The sequence below is a fragment of the Pristiophorus japonicus genome, chromosome 5, assembly GCF_044704955.1.
Source record: "Pristiophorus japonicus isolate sPriJap1 chromosome 5, sPriJap1.hap1, whole genome shotgun sequence".
Classification (NCBI taxonomy): Eukaryota; Metazoa; Chordata; class Chondrichthyes; family Pristiophoridae; genus Pristiophorus; species Pristiophorus japonicus.
The window spans coordinates 48,515,032-48,541,554 of record NC_091981.1 but is presented as its reverse complement, the minus strand read 5'-3'; the positions used below and the strand labels follow the sequence as shown (position 1 = coordinate 48,541,554).

The window sequence follows — 26,523 nt, the reverse complement described above, 5'->3', positions numbered from 1 at the left end:
GTGTGTGCCTAATTGGCTTGATGTTGAGAATGCAACGATTTTAATGTAGTTTTGAGTAAGTGCGCATGCGGCAGTAAACAAGGTGGTCAGGGCCCCCAAGCAGAGGCATGTTGTTAAGATTAGTTGATTGTCTTGTATTAGGGGGTGTAGGCGAATTAGTAAGATGCCGCCAGCTACAACCATGGTGCTGGAGTGGAGTAGGGCAGAGACTGGCGTAGGGTCTTCTATGGCCGCCGGCAATCAAGGGTGGAGTCCAAACTGTGCAGATTTTCCTGCTGCGGCCAAGACTAGGCCCAAGAGTGGCAGGGTTAGGTCTTTGTCGTTAGATAAAATAAAGAGTTGTTGAATTTTCCACGAGTTTGGGTTTATAGCATGCTTAAGATAAGTCCGATGTCCCCCATTCAGTTGTAGATGACGGCTTGTAGAGCTGCAGTATTTGCATCTGCTCGACTGCATCATCAGCCAATCATAAGGAAAGACATGATTCCGACCCGCCGGCGTTTGTGTGTGTTTGTGGCCCACCTCACTGATGCCTCCCGCCCCTGTTCACTGGCCGAACGGCCTGCCTGCCTACAAGTTACTTTGCAGCTCGGAAGGCTGCTGCTGCTTCAGACAGGTAGGAAAATTCAATTTTTTTAAAAATTTGCTTTATCATTTATCATTTATTATTCAGGATGGCTCTTTATTTGTAGAAGTGAAACTGTTAAATGCTTGTAAAATTCAATTACTTCCCCCCTCCCCCACCGTCATCTCTCGTTCCCTACACCTGATTTGTAACTTACACCTGATTTGTAAGTGTCGGCAAGGTTTTTCTGAGCGTACAAAAATCTATTCTAAGTTAGTTTGGAGTAAGTTTTCACTGCCTTAACTTGCAAAACAGGTGTAAGTGGCTGGACACGCCCTCTTTTGAAAAAAAAATTCTGTTCTACAATGAAACTATTCTAACTCACTAGAACTGGAGCAAACCAAGTGCCGAGAATTGCAATTTGTAAGATGCTCCATTCTAAACTAGTTGCTCCAAAAAAATAGGAGCAACTCGGACCGAAATTTGGCCCCTATGTGTCCCATGTGCAGGGAACAAATTGTCCATTTTAAATGACCAATTCAGCATTCCATGTGCAAGGTGAAGCCACAGCAGCAAGGATTGATTCATTTTCTATTTTTCTTTAAAATGTAAATTTATCACCTATAGGCTCGTGGGAAGAGAAGGGTAATTGAAAAGAAAGAAAGACATGTTTTTATATCGCACATTTCACAACCTCAAAGCACTTTACAACTAATGAAGGACCTTTAAAAATCTATCTATCTCAGCCTTGAATATATTCAGAGACTCAGTATCCACAGCCCTCTGGGGCAGAGAATTCCAAAGATTCACAACCCTCTGTCTTAAATGGCCTACCCCTTATCCTGAGACTGTGCCCCTGAGTTCTAGATGCTCCAGCCAGGGGAAACAACCTCTCAGCATCTACCCAGTCAATCCCCTTCAGAATCTTATATGTTTCAATGAGATCACCTCTCATTCTTCTAAATTCCAGACAGTATAGGCCCATTCTACACAAGCTCTCAACATAAGACAGCCCTCTCGTCCCCTCCGTTGTACCGCCTCCAAGGCAAGTATATCCTTCCTTAGATAAGGAGACCAAAACTGTGCACAGTACTCCAGGTGTGCTCTCACCAAGACCCTGTACAATTGTAGCAAGACTTCCTTACTTTTATACTCCAGCCCCCTTGCAATAAAGGACAACATGCCATTTGCCTTCCTTATTGCTTGCTGTAGCTGCATGCTAGCTTTCTGTGTTTCTTGCACAAGGACACACAAATCTCTCTGAACAACATTTAAAAGTTTCTCACCATTTAAAAAAATTCTGCTTTTCTATTCTTCCTACCAAAGTGAATAACCTCACATTTCCCTACATTATACTCCAACTGCCACCTTACTGCCCACTTACTTAGTCTGTCTATATTCCTTTGCAGACACTTTGTGTTCTCCTCACAGCTTAGTGTCCCACCTAGCTTTGTATCATCAGAAAACTTATACGCGGTCTCTTCATCTCGGTCATTAATATAGATTGTAAATAGCTGAGGCCCCAGCACTGATCCTTGTGGCACCCGACAAGTTACAGCCTGCCAACCTGAAAAAGACCCATTTACCCCTACTTTGTTTTCTGCCCGGTAACCAAACCTCCATCCATGCTAATATATGAGCTATAATCTTGTGCAATAGCCTTTTATGTGGCACCTTATCGAATGCCTTTTGGAAATCCAAATACACGACATCTATTGGTTCCCCTTTATCTACCCTGCTAGTTACATCCTCAAAAAAAAATCTAATAAATTTGTCAAACATGATTTCCCTTTCATAAAACCATGTTGACTCTGCCTAATCATGTTTCTAAGTGCCCTGATACCACTCCCTTAACAATGGATTCCAGCATTTTCCTGACGACTGAGGTCAGGCTAACTAGCCTGTAGTTCCCTGTTTTCTCTCCCTCCTTTCTTGAAGAGCGGTGTTACATTTGCTACTTTCCCAATCTGCTGGGACCGTTCTAGAATCTAGAGAATTTTGAAAGATCAAAACCAATGCATCCACTATGTCTGCAGCCACCTCTTTTAGAACCTTAGGATGTAGGCTGTCAGGTCCAGGGGATTTGATGGCTTTTAGTCCCATTAGTTTCTCTAGTACTTTTTCTCTACTTATATGAAGTTCCTCACCCTCATTAGACCCTTGGTTACCCACCATTTTAGGTATGCTTTTTGCATCTTTTACTGTGAAGACAGATATAAAATATTTGTTTAACATTTCTGCCATTTCCTTATTCCCCATAATAATTTGTCCTGCCTCAGTCTCCAATGTTTATTTTTTCTACTCTCTTCCTTTTTCCATACTTGTAGAAGCTCTTACTATCTGTTTTTATATTTCTTGCTCGTTTTCTCTGTCAATTTTTTCCCTTATCAATTTTTTGGTCATCCTTTGCTGGTTTCTGAAACTCTCCCAATCCTCACACTTGCTACTACTTTTAGCAACATTATAAGCTTCTTCTTTCAATCTAAGGCTACCCTTAACTTCTTTAGTTAGCCACGGATGGATTACTTTTCCTGTAGAGTTTGTGTTTCTCAGGAGATGGCGTCATTCGGTTGAAACCTGAAACTGAGGCCCCATCGAGCTTCGCTGGTGGAAGTAAAAGATATCATGGCACTACTTTTGAAGAGGAGCAGGGGAGTCCTCCCGTTCAATATTTATTCGTCAACCAACTTCATTAAAAACAGATCATCTAGTCAATAACACACTGATATTTATGGGACTTTGCCGTGCGCAAATTGGCTGTTGCGTTTCCTACATTACATCGGTGATTACACTTCAAAAGTACTTCATTGGCTGAAAAGCGCTTTGGGACATCCTGAGTTCATGAAAGGTATTATATAAATGTAAGTCCTTTTTTAATGTTAAACTACTATCAACAATTCACTTTAGATTGTACAACTCTTCCAGTCATGGCACTACCTCAGAAATAAAACTCTGACATGAGACTTAAGAGCGCAAAAGGGCTGTCACCACCTTAACCGTACCAGAACTATGCATCTCTTGCACATCACGCATAGATGTACTGTATATGAGAGAAACGTCTGGTTACTGTACCCATAAACAAATCCGCACCATCTTCTTCATCACCCACAGTTTGTCCTGCTCTCAAACATCAGCTGCTCTGCCACACTGGGCATGTAACTTTCCTCCATTATGATATACACAGACAGCAGCTGGCAGAGACATATGCACAAGCTTTTAGGTATCAGATACAGATGAAGTGTCGACTAGTCCTAGTAGCTAATGTATAATCATATTCCAATGTAAGCCTCACCTGCAGATGGTGCGGGGACCACAAAAGTATTCAGCTCCACAGAATTTTTAGGTCGAGTGATCACTATGTTAGTTCCAGCTGATACAATCAGTTCCTTCACTGTGGGAAAAACAGAAGAATTGTAATTCGTTCAGCAAAAGTAATCGATAGCCAGCCACCAACTTTTCACATTTGTTCAACATGGCCCAACACACTCGAGAAAATATCTGCAAATCAGCAAATTCTGCAGAAGGGTTAATTCCCTAACTACCTGCATGTGGCCAAATTTGAACACAGCACAGAAAGATAATCTGGATACATCAAAGTAAGACTTACATTTCATGACATCAGGACGTCCGAATGCTTTACAGCCAATGAAGTATTTTTGAAATGTTGTCACTGATATAACGTAGGAACTGTGCAGTCAATAGGTGCACAGCAAGGTCCCACAAACAGCAATGTGATAATGAGCAGATTATTTGTTTTAGTGACATTGGTTGAGGGACAAATGTTGGCCGGGATACTGGGGAGAACTCCCCTGCTCCAATGTGAAGGGTTGAGCTGTTTGTCAACAAAGTTTGAGGAGTGGAATTTGATCTCTTGTATATTAAAACACACAAAACTATCTGAAACAATGTTTGGGTGGAGGCATTCTTCAATTTTAAGCTTCAGAAGTAGAAAATGTAGTGCAAAGTTTAGAAACAAACATGTACTGGAATGGTCATATTCTATTGATCCCAAGGCTCTTTTTATTAGATTATACAGCAGTTTAAAATAAAAATAAATATTCTATATTTTTGAAAGATAAAAAATACTTGGCTGTAAAGCACTTTGGAACATCCTTCCTGAGATTATGAAAAGCGCTTATATAAATGAAAGTTCTTTCTTTCTTTATAACACAATGAAAGGCTTTCAATAATTTATAGCCCTCACTCTGGTCCAGGCAGTATGGTGCTTTGGAACAAATCACCTGTCTGTAAAATGTCATTCTCTCTATTTTATGTATCGGTGCTGGAACAGAAGCAATTATGCATGCTGTACATCACCTTAATGCTCCATTAGCTTTCCAAATCACTTTGATGAGATTGTACCTGGCATTTTAAGCCAGACAATGTTTATAATCATTCAGATACTAAATTATAAAACTATGAGATAATATTCCTCTTAATAAAAATGTTTTTCCCCTCCATTATTAACGACCAACAAAAATACAAGAATGCATGCCTTTGAAATAGGTGAGTTCTGAGAAAGCGATTTGATTAACAAGTTGTTAGTGATACAGAAAAAGAGTCAATCTCCAGTTATTCATTAAAAGAGGCATTTCACCCTGAAGTCTGGAACCTTGGCTAGCTATGGGGTGGCATGAATGATCTAGTATTCATAGTTTCAGGAACTGGTATAAATCATCCCAGGCCAGACACGAGGGTATTATATTCCTCCTCTGTGCTGAGCTTTCTTCCAATGCACTATATATGTTTTTTGCTGACAGTGACATTATTTTGTCACCACAATGCTGATATCAGTTACACACACTTGGCAGATGGATGCAGACAATTATTGGGAATACTCGGATGTGTCAGCTCGCTGCAAACACAGCCATATATAGGGTGGTTCCATGGCAGTCCACCTTTAATGACTAGGCCATATTATTCAAGAATAAGATGAAGGAGCAGCGTCAACAGCCTCATTAAATGTCCTGGTAACTCAGCCACTTGAAAGAGACAAATACCCAGATGAGGAGAGATGAAGGAGGAAAAGATAAAGAGGCAATGATCTAAAAGATTGAAGTAAATGTTCCATTAAGAGGCATTCTGATTACAAAGCCAGGCACAGTATGAACGGTGTGCAAGTTGTTGGAGATCACACATCTGTCTGGCTAATGGAAAGCATGAACAGACAAACTCTGCATTTATATAGAAACTTACACATCCTCATGTTCCAAAGCGCTTCATAGCCAAATTAATTATCTTGCAGCATAGTGAATGTAGGCTAACGCAGTGGCCAATTTGCACATCGGCACAAGATGACCGGCTGCGCCGTAGGATCTTTGAAATTCTTGCTCCTTCCGGCCCTACGAAAATGACAAGGAATTCACCTTTGAAATCCTTCCTGGCCGGACTGCCACCAGATGCTATATGGAGCATGTGCAGCAATGCTTTACCTAAAACATGGCAGTCAGGGTCTTACGTACATCATAGGACCTTGATTAGCACTTTAAATGGGTAGCCCGCTAGGCGGTAGGCCCCAGTGAAACATTGCCATGGGAACAACAATGGTAGTAAGAGGAAGGCAGGTCATTGCCCTCTATTTTACGAGCACTTGTTCCACCTTTCAGGAGGTCTGAAAATTCACCCCTATAGCTGCAACCTTTGTGACGCTTGTTAGTCAATGGAAAATACTTGGGCCGTGGGTTTAATGATTCAGCGCTCCCATGGGCAGAGCTTCGCACAATAACAACACACATTGGGAATTGAGGCACAGAGGTCAGTGCATCCAGTTTACAGTCTGCACGGTCTTCTGTCCATCAAGCTAATCGTTTGGCCCATAACTGGGCCACTCTGACCTCTGCACCCGAGGTCGCATGAAGCTCTGTGCCAAAAGCATTAAAGTCATAATACTTAACCCATAATGTCCTGGCATCACAACATGCGGCATATCTCTATCTTTGGCACTCTTGGCATTGGAGCTTCACACGCCAGGAGCAAAAAGTGTCAAAATCACAGCCACATTTCAGTTCACACTTAGGATTTGCCTGATGTTGACAGCTGTGTAGTCCTCCCATACATTTAATGGGAGCCCCAATCATGTAATTCATCCCCAGTGAGGAAAAGCAAGAGCAAAAAGATTTGGCTGACACACAAGTTCAGAAAAAAAGATTTGCATTTATATAGCACCTTTCACAATCTTAGGACTTCCCAAAGCACTTTACAGCCAATGAAGTACTTCCATTGTTCTAATGTAGGAAACACAGCAGCCAATTTGCACATAGGAAGGTCCCACAAACAGCATTGAGATAATGACCAGATGATCTGTTTTAGTGATGCAAGTACTTCATTGGCTGTAAAGCGCTTTGAGACATCCAGTGGTCGTGAAAGGCACTATAGAAATCCAAATCTTTTTTTTTAAGTCGAAGGATAAACATTGTCGAGGACACCAGAAAAATGCCTCTGCTCTTCAAATAGCACTGTGGGATCTTTTGCGCCTGTAACGAGATAATGTATAGTGCCCTCAAGCTAGGAGGTATAGGGAGCTGTATTGAGAGACAGGGTCTGTGAAGGAATCTTAAGCTCCACATGGCTGTCTGAGATCTCCCAAATAAAGAGAGTTAAGTTGAACTAAGAGTGTTCACGAAACTATAAAATACAGCATCCACCTGAGGGGGCAGTCGGAGCCTTGGTTTAACACCTTATCCGAAAGATGGATGTTATCTCTAGTTAGTTGAATGCAGATCGAATTATACACCATATATATGTGTCTTGCTGTCCATTTATCACTTACTGTGTCTAATAAGTGCAAAAGACATTGCATCTAAAATTAAAATAATGTACTTTAAGAGTAAAAATATTGTTTTTAGTGAAGTCTGCCATGCATGCTGGGAGTTACCATCTGATTACGGCCCGGAGCCTGAGGCACTTATAATGTAGGGCTTGTAATCAGACAACAGCTTGAACAGGACGGTCTCTGTACTTCCTGTTGTTATAGCAACAGTTCTCTGCTGTCAGACCAGAGTGCCACAAAGTGTGCAGAGACTTATTATTAATAGGTAAAAATAAAAATGTCATTTCAATTCTATGGATCGAAGTGACACCAGAAGCTGTACTAACCAACATCAGTTAGGAGTTTCATCACCACAACAAGTTCTCCTCAAATTGTAGGCTGCTGATGTGCGTTTTATTTTTATTTTTAAAACATGTACAAACGCCATCCATTTAGACTATTAGCAAATCTCGTTTTTTTGGTAAATCTCTAAACAAAGTTAAAAGTTGCAACCTTTGTTTTTTTTAAAAAAGCAACTTAAAAAAATAATTAATTCCTGGGATGTGGGGTCGCTGGCAAGACCAGCATTTATTTCCCACCTCTAATTGCCCTCAAGAAAGTGGTCATGAACCACCTTCTTGAACTACTGTGTGGTGAAGGTACTCCCACAGTGCTGTTAGGGAGGGAGTTCCAGGATTTTGACCCAGCTATATACTTCCAAGTCAGGATGGTGTGTGACTTGGAAAGGAACGTGGAGGTGGTGGTGTTCCCGTGCGTCTGCTGCCCTCGTCCTTCTAAGTGGTAGAGGTCGCGGGTTTGGGAGGTGTTGCCGAAGAAGCTTTGGCAAGTTGCTGCAGTGCATCTTGTAGATGGTACACACTGCAGCCACGGTATGTCAGTGATGGAGGGAGTGATCGTTTAAGGTGGTGGATGTGGTGCCAATCAAGCGGGCTGCTTTGTCCTGGATGGTGTCGAGGTTCTTGAGTGTTGTTGAAGCTGCACGCATCCAGGGAAGTGGAGAGTATTCCATCACACTCCTGACTTGTGCCTTGTAGATACTGTTCCATTAAAAATAAACATTAATGGAAAACTGATGTTTTCTGTGAAACAATCAGGCAATAATTAGTCAGAGGCCTTTGCTGCAAATGATGATCACTAAATACATTTGCATAAACTGTCCCAAGATGTGCCTCACTGCTGCTGGATACCAAAATTATTTTAACAATTATTTTCATATACACACATACATGCACATTTACTTCATGGCACTAAAGTCTTTGAGGACGTGGCAAAAGCTTTAAATTAGTAAGACGGGAGAGGGTTCTATAAGAAATGGAACCAGCCCAACTATTAATGAAACAGGAAAGGAGAGCAAAGGAAACACTAAACTAAGGGAGGACTTAGATGGCCAGGAAATAAATAGAGTTAAAGAACAGGAGTGTAAAACGATGGTTAAAAATAGAGAGAGAGTGGAACTGCTATTAAAAATGAGTTAAATTGTCTGAACAGCAATGCGTAGTGTCCATAATAAAACAGGGGAAATGAAGACAATAATATGTTGCGAGGAACCAGATCTAATGGGGCTTACTGAGACATGGCTACAGAAAAATCAGAACTGGGAATTAAATATTGCAGGGTATAACATACTTAGAAAAGATAGAGAGCGAAAAAGGGGAGGTGGAGTAGCTGTATTTATTAGAGATAACATAATGGCAGTAGAAAAAGTAACAGCTATAAGACACATAAATAGAATCCATATGGATCGAGATAAGAGATAATAAAGGGATCAATGACACTAAGAGGGGTAGACTACAGACCACCTAATAGTGGAAGTAAAGTAGAGGAAGAAATATGCAAACAAATTAGGGAAATGAGTAAAAAACATAGAATAATTATGGGGGATTTCAACTACCCTGGAATTGATTGGTCAGACGAAGTAGGTAAAGGGGATAAGGGAATATATTTCCTATAATGTTTACAGGATTCCTTTCTAAACCAATATGTAAGAAGCCCGACAAGGGAGAATTCGCTACCCAATCTAGTAATGGGGAACGAACCAGAGCAGATAAGAGAAGTAAAAGTAGGGGAACATCTAGGCAATAGTGGCCATAATATAATACACTTTGGTAATAATTAAGAAGGACATAAGTATGACGAAGACCAGGATAATAGATTGGAGATTTGGAGAAGTTGAGAATAGAACTTGGGTGAAATAAAATGGGCAACAATATTGGCAAACAACGATGTAGAACAACAATGGGAAACATTTAACATTGTATTCAACAGAGTCCAGGAATAATATATTCTGCTAAAATACAAAAACATGCTAAACACTAATGAGACACCATGGATGAGTAAAGCCACAAGGGAAAAATTGAGGGTAAGGAAAGAGGCATACACTAAGTATATGAACAGCAAGAGAGAGCACAACAAGGGAGAATACGAAGAGATTAGGAGAGGTTTTTTTTTTTAAATCAATTAGGAAGGCAGAGAGGAACTATGAAATTAAATGATCAAGGAACATAAAACAAAATAGTAAAATATTCTACAGGCACAAATAAAAAAAGGAAAGTCGTATGGGAATAGGGCCACTAAGGGATGAACAGGATAAAATCACAGGCAGTGGTTGTGAAATGGCAGAAATATTAGTTAATTACTTTGGTTCAGTATTTACCAGGGAGAGAGATCAGGTAGACATGACATCTGAAGATGAAGTTAGAAATGATATAACCGCATTTAAAATAGAGAGAGAAATATTAAATAAACTAATCAAACTCAAAGAGGATAAAACCGCTCCTCCAGACGTATTATATGCGCGCATTTTAAAAGAATTCATTGAAGAGATGGCAGAGGCACTAATACATATTTAATAATTTGTTAGAAAAAGGTGGCTTGCGAGAGGACGGGCTGATAGTTAACGTAATACCTATATTTAAAAAGAGAGATAGAACAAGTCCAGGGAACATAGACCAGTCAGCTTATCAGTGGTAGGAAAAATAATAGAATCCCTACTAAAGGAGAAAATAGAAGATCTAGAAAGCAAAAATAGAATAATGAATAATCAGCAGTGATTTCAAAAAGGAAAGTCTTGCTTGCCCAATCTCATTGAATTCTTTGAAGAGGTAACAGAGAGAGTAGATAAAGATAATGCAATATATGTAATTTATCTAGATTTCCCTACGGTCTTCAATAAGGTACCACATAATAGACTAATGAATACGGTCAGAGCATGTGGAGTCAGAGGACAAGTAGCAGAATGGATAGCTGGCTGGCTTCAAGACAGAAAGCAGATAGTAGGGGTAAATGGTAGCTATTCAGAGTGGCAGAAGGTGGGTAGTGGTGTTCCACAAGGATCAGTGTTAGGACCACTGTTTACAATTTATATTAACGATTTAGACTTTGGAATCAAAAACACCATTTCTAAATTTGCGGATGACACCAAATGGGGCAGGAAGGGATAGTCAATCCCAAGGAGGACAGCAACAAATTACAAGACGACATTAATAAACTTGTAGAATGGGCATATTGGCAAATTATTTTCAACACAGAGAAATTTGAGGTATTACATTTTGATCAGAAAAACGGGGAGGTCACATATTACTTGGGAAAAGAAGAATCTAAATGGGGTAGAAGAGCAAAGGGATCTGGGAGTATAAATACACAGATCACTAAAAGTAGTCGGTTAAAAAGGCCATAAAAAGCAAACCAAGCAGGAGGGTTTATTTCGAGAGGGAGAGAATTGAAATGTAGAGAAGTTATGCGAAACCTGAATCGAACCTTGGTTAGACCACACTTGAAGTACTGTGTACAATTCCGGTCACCATATTATAAAAAGGATATAGAGGCACTGGAGAGGGTGCAAACAATATTTACAAGGGTGATACCAAAAATGCAAGGTTATACCCATCAGGAAAAGAAGAACAGGCTGGGTCTCTTTCCTCTTTGAGAAGGCTAATAGAAGTCTTTAAAATTATGAAAGGTTTTGATAGAATGGACAGTGTTTCCACTTGTGGGGAAGAGCAAAACTGGATACCATCATTTTAAGATAGTTACCTAGAAATCAAATCGGGAATTCAGAAGAAATTTCATTACTCAGTGATGAGAATATGGAACTCGCTACCACAGGGATTGGTTGAAGCGAATAGAATAGATACATTTAAGGGGAGGCTAGATAAACATATGACAGAGAAGGGAATAGAGGATTCTATTCCTCTAGAGATAGATGAGGAAAGACGGGAAGAGGCTCGAGTTGAGAATAAATGCCGGCAGGGACTGGTTGGGTCGAATGGCCTGTTTCAGTGCTGTATATCCTATGTAATCTAGTGTATAATCTGACTCACGCAGCCATTACTTCTTTGAATCAGGGAAGAGTTTTACACAGTTGAACAAGCTTTGTGGTTTATGAAATCCTAGAGGATGAATTGGAAGAAGAAGAACAGCCAGGCTCATCATGATCCGTAACTCTTGGCCCATCCTGACCAGCTCAGCCATGGCTTCTCGCCTGTATATCAGCCACCACATGGGCTTGACAGAGCTAGGTCTTGGCCCAGTGGCGAGGATTGACCAAGACGACTGGAGACCAAGCTCTGTTGCGCCTCCCCTGGACCCCGACCCCGCTGCTGTTATATGCTGCACCGCTCCTGGGCCACAGCCCCGCCATTGTTAAATGCTACACCGCTCCTGGGCCATGGCCCCGCCGTTGTTAAATGCTGCGCCACTCCCACCGCTGAGAGTTGGGCCCATTGGACCAGCGTCCGAGCCCAGTGGGGGCCTGAGAGTCTGGCCCAGTAAAGGGGGGGGGGCGACGGCGGCGTCTGAGCCCAGTGAGGGGCGGCGCTGAATTTAAAAGCAGCGAAGCCATGGCCCAGGAGAGGCACAGCATATATAACATCAGAGAGCTCGTGGCTCAGAAACGGCACATCATTTAACAACGGAGGGGTCGTGACCCAGGATTGGCGCAGCATCTAACTGCCCAAGCACTTGGCTAGAGACACACATTCAAGATTAAAGGTTTTCACTGGGTGAGCATGAGGATGCAAGAACAATGGGATCGATATCCTGACAAGAATATCAAGGGCAGCAGACAAAACCTTCAACCTTCACATTAATGCAAGGAACTATCTTGGGTCCAGCATCCAGTTTATACCTAGCAGTTAATAAAGAACAGAAAATAATAGGATCAGGAGTAAGGAATAGGAGTAGCCCATTCAGTAAATTTGGCCCTTCGAGCCGCTATTCAATAAAATCACAGCTGGTCTTCTACCTCAACGCCACCTTCCCACACTATACTCATATTCGTTGATTCCCTTAATATCCAAAAATTTATCGATCAGTCTTGAATATATTCAACGACTGAGCATCCACAGCCCTCTGGAATAGAGAATTCCAAATATTCACAATCCTTTTAGTGAAGAAATTTCTCCTCACCTCTGTCCCAAGTGACTGACCCCTTATTCTGAGACTGTGACCCCTAAATGAACGATGCCTAAATTTGTATTGCTGAACTGTCCTACATCAACTAGTTCAGATTATATTAGCATTTACACTACCAACTTCCCATCAGGTTCTGCGCAAGTTCCTGAATGAATGAATTATGCAGGCTTCTAAAACAAGACTTCAAAGTGTTTATGGTCTGCTCCATTAACATTCTTGTGGTCCCATGGGCCAAGTTATCTTTGTTCTCTCTCTATGTCTGCTGATGCCTTACTGATATCATTAGCCATTACTGCAGCGGATAACCCTGATTACCAATCAACTATCTCCATACATGGTTCTGAGCCGTCAAGGCGGATATCATGGATTGTCACATGATGAAAGTATCCTGACAGCTCCATGGGTACCATGCATGATGAAGTGATTGATATTACATACAAGCTGGACATTATTGAATGAAAGTCTTTCCAATTCTTGAAATTAAATGGGTTGTCCCATAGGGCTTGCAATGTTAAGTATTCCATCAATTACTCCTTGCTCCCCTGGGAATCCAGCCTATCTATAGAGTTGGGCTGCTCGCTCTCTTTGTTTCGCAGGTTCCATGGAGTAGGTAATAAATTGTTGAAGCCTGCCTGAAGAGAGCATCAGTGACCTGCTTCCTACAGTTGTGCGCTGCTGCCTGACTAATGTGACAAAGATCAACTGAGGCTGCCTGGAAAGACCCACCAACAATAAAACCAAAACAATGGTCACATTCACTGGTAGAGACAATGCTGTTCTCCTGGTGGAGTTGGGCTGCAGGTCTTCAGCCAGCAGTTGGCGTAACTCTCCAAGAGCCTTCTGAGGCACCGATGAGCAGAGAAATGTAATAAGGATCTTTTAGGACTGTAAATCCTGTGGAGAAGGTATTGATGTGCAGGAAACAAAAGCCTTCTGCGATGAACAGCCTCCGATCTAGCTTCTTCTATATCCTCATCACAGCACAGGAACAGAGTGATTCTCATATGAAAATCCATTTCCCCTATCCAAAAATTTACTTCAAGAAATCTGAAGAAGTTCCACAGCAAGAACCAATCAGTGGATAGGCAAAGTTACTGCACACTTTAGTCAGGAAATCATCCTCTATAAGGTATCAAACTTCCATCAAACATCAGAGATAGCGCTGCTTATACCACCATTTATAAAGTGACAGTTTTCAGGGGTCAGGTTTGCGGCAGAAGGTTGGCCACGCTCTTCTGCCCCCATTTACAGGCAGCAGGGCAGGCTCCAGGAGGAGAATCTTGATGCAACATTTTTACAAAGGAACACAGGAACTGCTAGATGAAAAAAGACCAAGGTCCATTTAGTTGGCCTTCTACCAACCTGGTAGTCGCATGATACAATGATAATGGAGTTGTTGACTGATCATCGCAATCAATCTCTATCAATTAGTCTACAACAGACCCAGACATGAGGCGAGGAAAACCCCCAGTGGTGAAGAGCTTTGGGAACCATAGGTCCAAAGTCGCCTGTTGCTCCGAAGCCTGCTCCAATTACCACATTTCACATCGTCAAATTTCTCATATACATATCGCGAAATGTTATTTTCTGAAAGAAATCTATCCAATTTGCATTTGAATGAATCAATACCAACTGCTTTCACCATCTCCCTCGGAAGTCTGTTCCATAAATTGACCTCTATCTCACTGAAATACTGTTTCCGCTGATTAGTTTTGATTTTACCTCATATTTTGAGGCAGTAGTACAGCATTTGGCCATGCCGTCACTGGTTCAGTGATCCAACGCTGCCTGAAAACCAGCTGCAAAAAGGAAACCTAGCCCTACATTTATCATCTTCTGGGTGCAAGTGGCACTTTTTAATATGTAAATTATAAAGCATTGTAGCAAGTATATTATCTCCAGCCAGTACAAGAGTATAATGGGTGTATTGCTCATCAAACAAGTCAGTCAGTCAGTCAATGTCATTTTTCTGTTCTAACATTCTTATTCTACTCTTAATAGAATTTGGTTACATTCGGTGGAGGAGCAGCAAATTATGTGAATGTGACAATCCTGACAGGGCTCAGATCTGCTTCTAGACCTCCTTGTTGCAAGTAACAAAAAGACTTGCATTTATATAGCGCCTTTCACGATCTCAGGATGTCCTAAAGCGCTTAGATTATCTGGTCATCATCACATTGCTGTGTGTGGGAGCTAGCTGTGTGCAAATTGGTTGCCATGTTTTCTACATTACAACAGTGACTACACTTCAAAAGTACTTCATTCGCTGTAAAGCACTGTGGGATGTCCTGGAGATGTGAAGAGTGCTATATAAATCGAAGGGCTAGAATTTCCAGTGCTTCACTAGTCATCCCTCCCTTGTTCTTTCTAAGCTTCAATCACATTATACCACACACTCTTCCTCCTCTCTAAAGCCTTGCTTGTGTTGAAATAAAGGGTCAAATCTTGCACAGTTAGTTAGACCTTTTCTGGCACCCTTCAAATACGAAAAAAATTGTGCCGTAACTTGCTGGAAGTGAACGACCCAGCAAGGACAACGGGGCATCTGGGACCTGTGAATAGCGGGACCAACACTACCCCATAACCAATGAGATTTAAGGATTGCGAAAGAATCAAGAGGAATGACAGAATGACAAATCAGATTGAGAAAGAAAAAGAGAAGATTGGATTGAGAGGGGAAAAAAAGACAAAAGAATGCAAGAAAGAAAAGTAAAAATTTTAATTTTTAAAATCTAACAAATTACTACATGCAGGAATGAGACTGAACAGTTTCCGTTCTGTGTCATTGCATTAAAAGGGTACTTGTGCTCTTAATTACCAGCCCTAACTTTGTGACGAGTTTAATGGGCGATTAATGTGTAAAGACAGCAATTTTGTAAAAATAACAGGAAGGCCAAGGGAGATGCGCCAGTTGTGTGAAGCAAACAGCAGAGCAGCATAAAACTGACCAGTTCTGGAGATTCGCAATGCATGACGCATCTCTTAATCCCCTGAACCTGCGTGCATCGTTAACACTGTTATTGTCCCAGCACGATTTGGACCAAAGACTCTGCACATTCCAATTACTGGGGTAGAAATTTTGACGTCCTGGGTTCGTACGAAGTTTCTATGCTTCTATACTCTTAAATGCTTCCATAACCATGGCTATATCTGCGGGCTGCGCCATTTCCACCCCTGTGGTGGGCAATGGCAGCCTACTGAGAGCATCTACACAGTTTTGTGTGCCTGGCCTGTGGTGGATGGCGTAGTTGTATGCGGACAACTTGACCGCCCATCTCTGGATGCGGGCCGATGCATTGGTATTTATCCCTTTGCTCTCGGAAAACAGGGATATAAGTGGCTTGTCAGCTTCCAATTCGAATTTCAGCCCAAACAGGTATTGATGCATTTTCTTTACCCCATAGACACATGCTAACGCTTCTTTCTCAATCATGCTGTAGGCTCTCTCAGCCTTAGACAGACTCCTGGATGCATAAGCAACTGGTTGCAGTCTCCCAAAATCATTAGCTTATTGCAATACACACCCGACGCCATATGACTTCTCTTCACATGCTAATACCAAACGCTTACAGGGATCATACAACACAAGCAATTTGTTTGAGCATAACAATTTTCTCACGTTTACAAAGGCTTTTTCTTGGCTTTTGCCACAAACCCATTTGCCCCCTTTTCGTAGTAAGACATGCAGTGATTCTAGCAGTGTGCTGAGACCCGGGAAAAAATTACCAAAGTAGTTCAAGAGTCCCAGAAATGACCACAGCTCTGTCACGTTCTGTGGCCTCGGTGCGTTCTCGATTGCCTCAGTCTTCGCGTTGGTGGGCCTGATGCCGTCCGCCGCAATCCTCCTTTCCAGGAACTCCACTTCAGGCGCCAGGAAAACGCATTTCGAGCGTTTCAACCTGAGCCCCACGCGATTGAGTCGACTAAGAACCTCCTCCAGGTTCTGTAGATGCTCGACTGTGTTCCGACCTGTGACCAAGATGTCGTCCTGGAAGACCACGGTGTGCGGGACCGACTTCAGTAAGCTTTCCATGTTTCTCTGGAATATCACCGCCACTGATCAGATTTCAAACGGGCATCTGTTATAATCAAAAAGACCTTTGTGCGTGTTGATGCAGGTGAGGGCCTTTGATGATTCCTCCAGTTCCTGCAGACTGTAGACTGAAATCAGATCCAGCTTCGTGAACGTCTTTCCTCCCACCAGCATTGCAAAGAGGTCGTCGGCCTTTGGTAGTGGGTATTGGTCCTGCAGGGGGGAGAAACTATTGATAGTTACTTTGTAATCGCCACAGATTCTGACGGTTCCATCTCCCTTGAGGACTGGGACAATAGACTGGCCCACTCGCTGAACTCGATCGGTGAAATGATGCCCTCTCTTTGTAGCCGGTCTAGCTCGATCGCTACCCTTTCTCTCATCTAGTACGGTACTGCTCTCTCCTTGTGATGGATGGGTCACGCCCCCGGAATTAGGTGGATCTGTACTTTTGCTCCTTGGAATTTCCCGGTGCCTGGTTCGAACAATGAACGAAATTTGTTTAAGACCTGGGCACACTAAGTGTCGTCAGCGGGCGATAGCGCTCTACATCGTCCCAGTTCCAGCGTATCTTTCCCAGCCAGCTCCTGCCGAGCAGCGCGGGACCATCGCCCGGTACCAGCCAGAGTGGTAGCTTGTGCACTGCTCCATCGTAGGACACCTTTACGGTAGCACTGCTGATTACAGGAATCAGTTCTTTCGTGCAAGTTCTTAGATTCGTGCGAACTGGAGTTAAGACTGGCCTTGAGGCCTTGTTGCACCACAACCTTTCGAAAGTCTTTTTGCCCATGATGGACTGGCTCACGCCCATGTCCAGCTCCATTGACACCGGGAGTCCATTTAGTTCAACATTCAGCATTATCGGGCGACAATTCGTGGTGATTGTGTGCTCCCCATGTATCTCTGCCTCCTCGATCTGAGACTCTGGTTTGTCATGATCCTCCGTGGATCTGTCCTCCTCTGCAACATGGTGGTTTGCAGTTTTAACAGGCTTTGCAGCTTACCTGCACACTCATTGGAGGTGACCCATTGTTCCACAGCCCTTGCAAACGTACTCTTTGAATCGGCATGAATGTAAATGATGATCACCCCCGCAGCGCCAACAAGGTGTTAATGGCCTTGCATTCACCACCCTTGATGGTGGACTCAGACATTTGCAGATGTGTAGCTGCAGGTATGTGACCTGCCCTGTACGTTACGATTCGAAAACAACGTCACTTTGTTCACAGTACTTGTGTGCTGAGAGATTTGCTTCGTATTGTCACTGGTGGCAATGAACACCTGGGCTATCGCTATGGCCTTACTCAAGGTTGGGGTCTCTACAGTCAAAAGTTTGCGAAGTATGGTTTTGTAGCCAATACCAAGTACGAAAAAGTCCTTGAGCATGTGCTCCAAATTTCCTTCAAATTCGCAATGTCCTGTAAGGCGTCTTAGCTCGGCGACGTAACTCGCCACTTCCTGGCCTTCAGACATTTTGTAGGTGTAGAACTGGTACCTCACCATCAGAACGCTTTCCTTCGGGTTCAAATGCTCTCAGAGCAGTGTGCAAAAATTGGCGTATGATTTCTCCGTGGGTTTCGCTGGAGTGAGCAGATTCTTCATGAGGCAATACGTTGGTGCCCCACAGACGGTGAGGAGAATCACCCTTCGTTTGGCAGCACTCTCTTCCGCATCTAGTTCATTGGCCATGAAGTATTGGTCGAGTCACTTCACAAAAGTTTCCCAATCATCTCCCTCTGAGAATTTCTCCAGGATGCCCACTGTTCTCTGCATCTTTGGGTTCACTATCTGTATCTCGTCACCAGTTGTGGTGTATGGAGAAAGAGCCAGGCTGATCACTGTGAGCTCAAAGTAAAATGTGACCTTAGTCTTTTATTGCAGGTCTCCAGAGTGCCTCTCCAACCTGTGAAGCCTCCTTAAATACCTGTGCTCCCAAGGGATTATGGGATCCCTTGGGACTGCAGGGGGATGAGCCCTCTGGTGGCTGTACAGGGTAAATACAAGTTTACATATATAACACAACCGAGCAGAAAGTCCAACATGAACCAATCATAAAATTTCTGGATGAGACTTTGGGCAGGTGGACAGAACCAACACAACATTAGATTGATGGATAAAACTATCTTTTATTTACTGCATTCCCATCACACTACAGAAATTTCACTTCAAAATGTCTAAGTGTGTTAGAAAGAAAAGAAAGAAAGTGAAGCATCTCTTGTCTGGGGTTGATAAATTGGCCTTCTCCTAGGGCAGGAGTTGAGGTTTATACAGCAGCTGTTAAATCTACAGAAACTTTCCTCAACAATCAGTCTTTACTTGATCTCAGAATGTGCCTCTAAGCCATTTTTCCCATATGCAGAGAATGCAAAGAAAAACCTAAGCTTCTACTCTCTACTGCTAACTGCCTTCTTAAACCCCTCTCCCGTCTCCTCCACCCTCGCCTCCGACAACAAGTGTGAGGAGCTCATAAACTTGTCTCCAAGATTGAGACCATCCAATCAGCTGCCTCTGCCACTTCCCATCCTTCCCCACTGAACCAATTCCTAAGTTCCTCCCTGCCCTAGCTTTGAACTCACGTCTTTCTCCAGTTTTTCTCCGATCTCCCTTCATGGCCTCTCTGCACTCATCTAGTCCATGAGGCCCATTTCCTGCTCCCTCCAACCTATTCGCACTAAACTGCTGACCACCCAACTTCCTTTTCTGGCTCCAATGTTAGCTGACAATGGTAATGGTTCTCTCTCCTGAGGTACTGTCCCCTCTCCCTCAATTCTGTCGTCATCACCCCCCGCCTCAAGAAACCAACCTTTGGCCCCTCTGTCCTCGTAAACTACCGCCCCATCTTCAAAGTCCTTGAACGTGCTGTTGCCTCCCAAATCTGTGCCCATCTTTCCCACAACTCCAGTCTGAATCCCTCCAATCTGGTTTCCGACCCTGATAGTACCAAAATGGCTCTCATCAAAGTCACAAATTACATCCTTTGTGACTGCGACAAAGGTAAACTATCCCACCTCTTCCTTCTGGACTTGTCTGCAGCCTTTGACACGGTTGACCACTCCATCCTCCTCTAACGCCTCTCCACCGTCGTCCAGCTGGGTGGAACTGCACTCGTTTGGTTCCATTCTTGTCTATCCAATCATAAGCCAGAGAATCACCTGCAATTTTTCTCCAATTAAATATTGGGAAGACCGAAGCCATTGTTTTCGGACCCCACCACAAACTCCATCTCCTTGCTACTGACTCCATCCCTCTCCCTAGCATCTGTTTGAGGCTGAACGCACTGTTCGCAACCTTGGTGTCATATTTGACTCTGAAATGAGCTTTCGACCAGATATCCGCAACATAACTATGACCGCCTATTTCCACCTCCATAACATCGCCAGTCTCTTTACGCACCCCCAACTCCTTGCCTCAGCTTATTAGCAGCTGAAACCCTTATCCATGCCTTTGTTACTCGAGACTTGACTATTCCAATGCACTCCCGGCTGGCCTCCCACATTCTACCCTACATAAACTTGAGGTCATCAAAAACTCCACTGCCAGTGTCGTAACTTGCACCAAATTCCGCTCACCGGCCTACATTGGCTCCCGGTTAAGCAACTCTTTGATTTCAAAAATCTCATCCTTGTTTTCAATCCCGCCATGGCCTCACCCCTCCCCATCTCTGTAATCTCTTCCAGCCCCAAACCCCGCCCCGAGATATCTGCGCTCCTCTAATTCCGCCCTCTTGAGCATCCGATTATAATCGCTCAACCATTGGTAGCCATGCAGTATGTTGTCTAGGCCCTAAGCTCTGGAATTCCCTGCTTAAACCTCTCTATCCTCCTTTAAAATGCTCCTTATCTTTGATCACGCCTTTTGTCATCTGCCAGATTTTTCTCTTTATGTGGCTTAGTGTCAAATTTTTTGTCTTACAATACTCCTGTGAAGCACCCTGGGACGTTTTACTATGTTAAAGGTGTTATATAAATACAAGCTGTTGTTGTTGTGGTAGCGAGTACAAGGGCAGCGGACCTTAAAGGGGCAGACCAGTTCGACACAGCTCCACCTTAGCAGTGAAACATCACAATAACTCTCAGGGATCAAGTTTCAGCCTGAGTTGCTCCTATTTTTTTGGAGCAACTGGTTTAGAATGGAGTATCTTAGAAATTGCAATTCTCGGCATTTAGTTTGCTCCAGTTCTCGTGAGTTAGAACAGTTTCATTTTGGAACAGATTTTTTTTTCCAAAAGGGGGCATGTCCAGCCACTTACGCCTGTTTTGAAAGTTTAGGCAGTGAAAACTTACACCAAACTAACTTAGAATGGAGTAAGTGTATGTAATGTCTGTAAGCTTGTAATGCCTGTAAGCTTGTAATGCTTGTAGCACCACGCTGTGGATGTGGACATATTGTGTACTGCAGCTGCATAGTTAATCATTAAACAACAGGCAGCTTTCCAGAGTTCCGAGAGAGCAGCCTGCATGTTAAGAAGCTGTGTGTGCTGTGCTCTGTGAAGATATCACAGTTGGCGGCGAGATGGGAAATCTTTCGGATGTTTAAAAAAATGAGGCCAATTCACTAAATATATTCAAAAAGGAGTTAGATGTAGTCCTTACTACTAGGGGGATCAAGGGGTATGGTGAGAAAGCAGGAATGGGGTACTGAAGTTGCATGTTCAGCCATGAACTCATTGAATGGCAGTGCAGGATCGAAGGGCCGAATGGCCTACTCCTGCACCTATTTTCTATGTTTCTATGTTTAAAGCTAAAATGTTTGTTGGTGCTACAAAAAAGTTAAAAAAACAGCACACGGTGTGAACAGCTAGAGATTAAAAATGGTGTAATCGGATATTTGGGTGAATATAGACACGACCAGGAACGTTTTAAAGCGTATGTGGATCAGCTAGAAATGTAATACACTGCAAATAACATAATGAAAGTTCCAGACAATGCAGTCCAGAACCGGGCTGTGTTGGAACGCAAGAGAGCGATCTTCTCATCACTGGCAGGTCCGGCATTATACGAAACCCTTGTAAATCTGCTTGTGCCTGACGAGCCAAAGGACACAATGCTTAAAGAGATTTTAACGAAGCTGGAGCAGCACTATAAACCCAAACCGTTAGAAATTGCTGAAAGCTATCGTTTCGGGATTCGGAATCAAAAGGCGGATGAAAGTATCGCTGATTACATCATGGCATTAAAAAAGCTATCAATGCACTGTAATTTTGGAAACTTTCAAAACCGAGCATTACGGGATCTTTTTGTTTGTGGGGTGAAAAATGATGCGATCAGAAGGAAGTTATTAACGGACAGCAATTCGGAAAGCAGCAAAATCCACATAGATGCTGTGGGATTCAAGATACCAATGGAAATTGACACGGGTGCCTCCGTGAGTGTAATACCGGAGTCACTGTACCGTGACAAATTGCGTGATTTTCAACTGGAGAAATCCAAGATACAGCTGCGAGTCTACTCGGGAGAGAAAATTCCTGTAGTAGGCCGTATCACCGTACCGGTGAAATATAAAGATCAATTTCAGAACTTGCCTCTAATAGTAGTGAAAGGAGACAAGACTGCTTTACTCGGAAGAAATTGGTTGAGCTCACTAAAGCTGGATTGGAGTAAGATTTTCTGTGTGGAAGCGAGATTTTCATCAACGGAAGAGATTATCAAGCAGTATCCGAAGATGTTCTGCAAAATGGGCAGTCCGATCCAAGGCTTCAAGGCGAGTATCAGGGTACAGAAGGACGCTAGATCGGTTTACTACAAGCCACGTTCTGTACCATATGCACTCAAGGAGAAAGTTGAGCAAGAACTCAAAAGACTAGAGACTGAGAACATTATTTATAAGATAGATTGATGTAATTGGGCTACACCCATTGCTGTTGTACCCAAGTCTGATGGTAAAGTAACATTGTGTGGAGATTATAAGGTAACAGTAAACCAGGTTCTAGAGGGTAATGTCCTAAATACATTGCCGATTACAGAAGATTTGTTCACAACACTGACACGTGGTCAGATCTTCTCAAAACTGGATCTTATGAATACCTACTTACAGCTTGAACTAGATGAGGAGCTCAAGTCATGTTTGACTACAAATACTCATCTAGACCAATATAAATTTAATAGGCTACCGTTTGGAGTGTCTTCCGCCCCTGCCATATTCCAAGGCGTGATGAACCAGATTTTGCAAAGTATTGAAGGGGTAGTATGTTATTTGGATGACAAACTAATTTCAGCACCAAATAGGCAAATTTATAATAAAATATTGAATGAAGTCCTCAAACGGCTAGAGAAGCACAGAGTACGAGTGTCTGCTCGTAAGTGTGAGTTATTTAAAAATTCAGTGGAGTACTTAGGGTACAGAGTAGACAAAGATGGGTTACATCCAACCATGGAAAAATTGGATACAATTAGAAATGCACCCACTCCCAGGAATGTCACTGAACTTCATTCATTCTTGTTTTTTTTTTAAAAAAAACTATTATGGGAAGTTCCTACCAAATTTGGCTACAGTATTACATCCACTGAATGAACTTTTGAAAAAACAGGTCCAGTGGAAGTGGTCAAAAGAATGCGAAACAGCATTCAAGGAGTGTAAAAATAAATTGGTAGAGAGCACCATGTTAGTTCACTACGACATATCTAAGGAGATTAAGCTAGCATGTGATGCCTCTCCGTATGGAGTTGGGGCAGTAATCCCTCATGTATTAAGTAGTGGGGAGGAGATACCAATTGCTTTTGCTTCACGCACTCTCAATGCCAGTGAGAGTAATTATGTGCAAATTGAAAGGGAAGCTTTGGCATTAATTTTTGGGGTGAAGAAGTTTCACAAATACTTGTATGGTCGTAAATTTACCATCGTTACGGACCATAAGCCCCTAACAGCAATCCTCCATCCAAAGTCCCCAGTTCCAACATTAGCTGCAGCCCGAATGCAGAGATGAGCTTTGATTTTGTCAGCATACACATATGATATTGAATACAGACGATCAGCTGATCACAGTAATGCTGATGCAATGTCTAGATTGCCTTCCCCATCACAAGTTACACCCAATAGGGAAGAAGTGTTTTATTTTTCATACATTGATGAACTGCCAGTCACAGCTGAAGAGATTGGTAGAGCAACCAAATGTGACCCAGTGATGTCAAAGGTGTATGAGTATATTGCAAATGGATGGCCAAACCAGGTAACAGACATGGAAGGAGTTGAGGGTGGGAATGATTCAATTATGTCTGACTTTTCAGATAGTTTTGATATACCAGTAGCAAATCCTAAATCCAATGTACTGGAAACAAATCCAGGAGAGAATCAGAATGAAAGTCTGAGTCCGAGTCAGGAAAACAAAGAGCCTGAAGTTAGAGTGAGTTCAAATAAAAATCAAGGAAATTCCATGGAGGAAAATGTTCCTCAGGATGAGCCTCAAATGAGTATGAAATCAACACCATGTTTGGAAGGTTCTGTTCGAGTAAAGGTATCCTCTTCAAAACAGAAAACAAGTGGTAAAGTTAAAATTGTAAATATGTATAAAAATGAAAGTTATTTATGATGTTTGTTGTGATGGCTTTTTCATGAAGGAGGGAGCAGTGTATTGTCTCTAAGCTTGTAATGCTTGTAGCTCCACACTGTGGATGTGGACGTATTGTGTACTACAGCTGCATAGTTAATCATTAAACAGCAGGCAGCTTTCCGGAGAGTTCCAAGAGAGCAGCCTGCATGTTAGGAAGCTGTGTGTGCTGTGCTCTGTGAAGATATCACAGTGTATATTTTTGTACGCTCAGAAAAACCTTGCCTACACTTAGAAAATCAGGCGTAGGTTACAAATCAGGCGTAGGGAACGAGGGGGGCGGGGGGTAGGGAAGTTTACAAACATGAAACACATCACTTTTACAAATAAAGAACCATCATCAATAATAGATGATAAATAAATCAATAAATCAATCAAAAAAATTAATTAAAAAAAAAATTTAAAATCAATAAATAAAAAATTAAGTTTTTACTCATCGACTACAGCATTGGGAGCCCTCCAACAGCGTGCTGGGACGGCCCCCTCCACCTCAGTGTGTGTCTCTCTGTCGGTGTCTCTCTCTCTCTCTGTCTGTCAGTGTCTATGCGTTTCTGACAGCGAGTGGAGTGTGGGGGAGGAGAGGGAGGGGGAGGAGAGGGAGGGGAGGGGGGAGGAGAGGGAGGGGGAGGGGGGAGGAGAGGGAGGGGAGGGGGAGGAGAGGGAGGGGGAGGAGGGGGAGGAGAGGGAGGGGGAGGGGGAGGGGGAGGAGAGGGAGGGGGAGGGGGAGGGGAGGGAGGGGGAGGGGGAGGAGAGGGAGAGGGAGGGGGAGGAGAGGGAGGAGAGGGAGGGGGAGGAGAGGGAGGGGAAGGAGAGGGAGGGGAAGGAGAGGGAGGGGAAGGAGAGGGAGGGGAAGGAGAGGGAGGGGGAGGGTGAGGAGAGGGAGGGTGAGGAGAGGGAGGGTGAGGAGAGGGAGGGTGAGGAGAGGGAGGGGGAGGGTGAGGAGAGGGAGGGGAGGGTGAGGAGAGGGAGGGGGAGGGTGAGGAGAGGGAGGGGGAGGGTGAGGAGAGGGAGGGGGAGGGTGAGGAGAGGGAGGGGGAGGGTGAGGAGAGGGAGGGGGAGGGTGAGGAGAGGGAGGGGAGGGTGAGGAGAGGGAGGGGGAGGGTGAGGAGAGGGAGGGGGAGGGTGAGGAGAGGGAGGGGAGGGTGAGGAGAGGGAGGGGAGGGTGAGGAGAGGGAGGGGGAGGGTGAGGAGAGGGAGGGGGAGGGTGAGGAGAGGGAGGGGGAGGGTGAGGAGAGGGAGGGGGAGGGTGAGGAGAGGGAGGGGGAGGGTGAGGAGAGGGAGGGGGAGGGTGAGGAGAGGGAGGGGGAGGGTGAGGAGAGGGAGGGGAGGGTGAGGAGAGGGGAGGGAGAGGGTGAGGAGAGGGAGGGGGAGGGTGAGGAGAGGGAGGGGGAGGGTGAGGAGAGGGAGGGGGAGGGTGAGGAGAGGGAGGGGGAGGGTGAGGGAGGGAGGGGGAGGGTGAGGAGAGGGAGGGGGAGGGTGAGGAGAGGGAGGGGGAGGGTGAGGAGAGGGAGGGGAGGGTGAGGAGAGGGAGGGGGAGGGTGAGGAGAGGGAGGGGGAGGGGGAGGAGAGGGAGGGGGAGGGTGAGGAGAGGGAGGGGGAGGGAGGAGAGGAAGGGAGGGAGGGGAGGGAGGGGGAGGGGGGAGGGGAGGGAGGGGAGGGAGGGAGGGGAGGGGAGGAGAGGAGGGGGAGGGGGAGGAGAGGGAGGGGAGGGGGGGAGGAGAGAGGGGGAGGGGGAGAGGGAGGGAGGGAGGGGGAGGGAGGAGGGGGAGGGGAGGGGGAGAGGGAGGGAGGGGAGGGAGGAGAGGGGGAGGGGGAGGGAGGAGAGGGGAGGGGGAGGGAGAGGAGAGGGAGGGGAGGGGAGAGGGAGGGGGGGGAGGAGGGAAGGGGAGAAGAGATGGGGGGGGAGAAGAGATGGGGGGGAGATGAGATGGGGGGGAGAAGAGATGGGGGGGAGAAGAGAGGGGGGGGAGAAGAGATGGGGGGAGAAGTGAGGGGGGAGAAGAGTGGGAGGGGGTGAGTGGGGGGGGGAGGAGATGGGGGGGAGAGTGGGGGGGGTGGTTGGGGGGGGATAGGGAGAGAGAGGGGGGGGGTGGGTGTGTGTGATGTGTGTGTGTGGTGGAAAAATGGAGAAAAAAAATGGAGGAGAAAAAAATGGAGGCCGACAAACAGAAAATGCGGGAGAAAAAAATGAGAGGAGAAAA

At 44.2% G+C, this 26,523-nt stretch overlaps 2 protein-coding genes across 3 annotated transcripts in view; one reads left to right on the top strand and one right to left on the bottom strand.

Moving 5' to 3' along the window:
• Positions 1 to 26,523, top strand: part of acot13 (acyl-CoA thioesterase 13) — a 220,355-nt gene that overhangs the window by 74,341 nt on the left and 119,491 nt on the right. The window contains exon 2 of the mRNA XM_070880620.1: positions 406 to 616. Within this exon, the coding sequence (XP_070736721.1) occupies positions 530 to 616 (87 nt within the window). The 5' untranslated portion in view covers positions 406 to 529. The remainder of the gene's footprint in view (positions 1 to 405; positions 617 to 26,523) is intronic.
• Positions 1 to 26,523, bottom strand: part of LOC139264333 (dyslexia-associated protein KIAA0319-like) — a 128,061-nt gene that overhangs the window by 75,902 nt on the left and 25,636 nt on the right. For both annotated transcript variants that reach the window (XR_011593324.1, XM_070880617.1), the window contains exon 5: positions 3,858 to 3,956. Coding sequence is in view for 1 of the 2 variants with exons in the window: in XM_070880617.1 (XP_070736718.1) it covers positions 3,858 to 3,956 (99 nt within the window). In the remaining variant the exon portion in view is untranslated. The remainder of the gene's footprint in view (positions 1 to 3,857; positions 3,957 to 26,523) is intronic.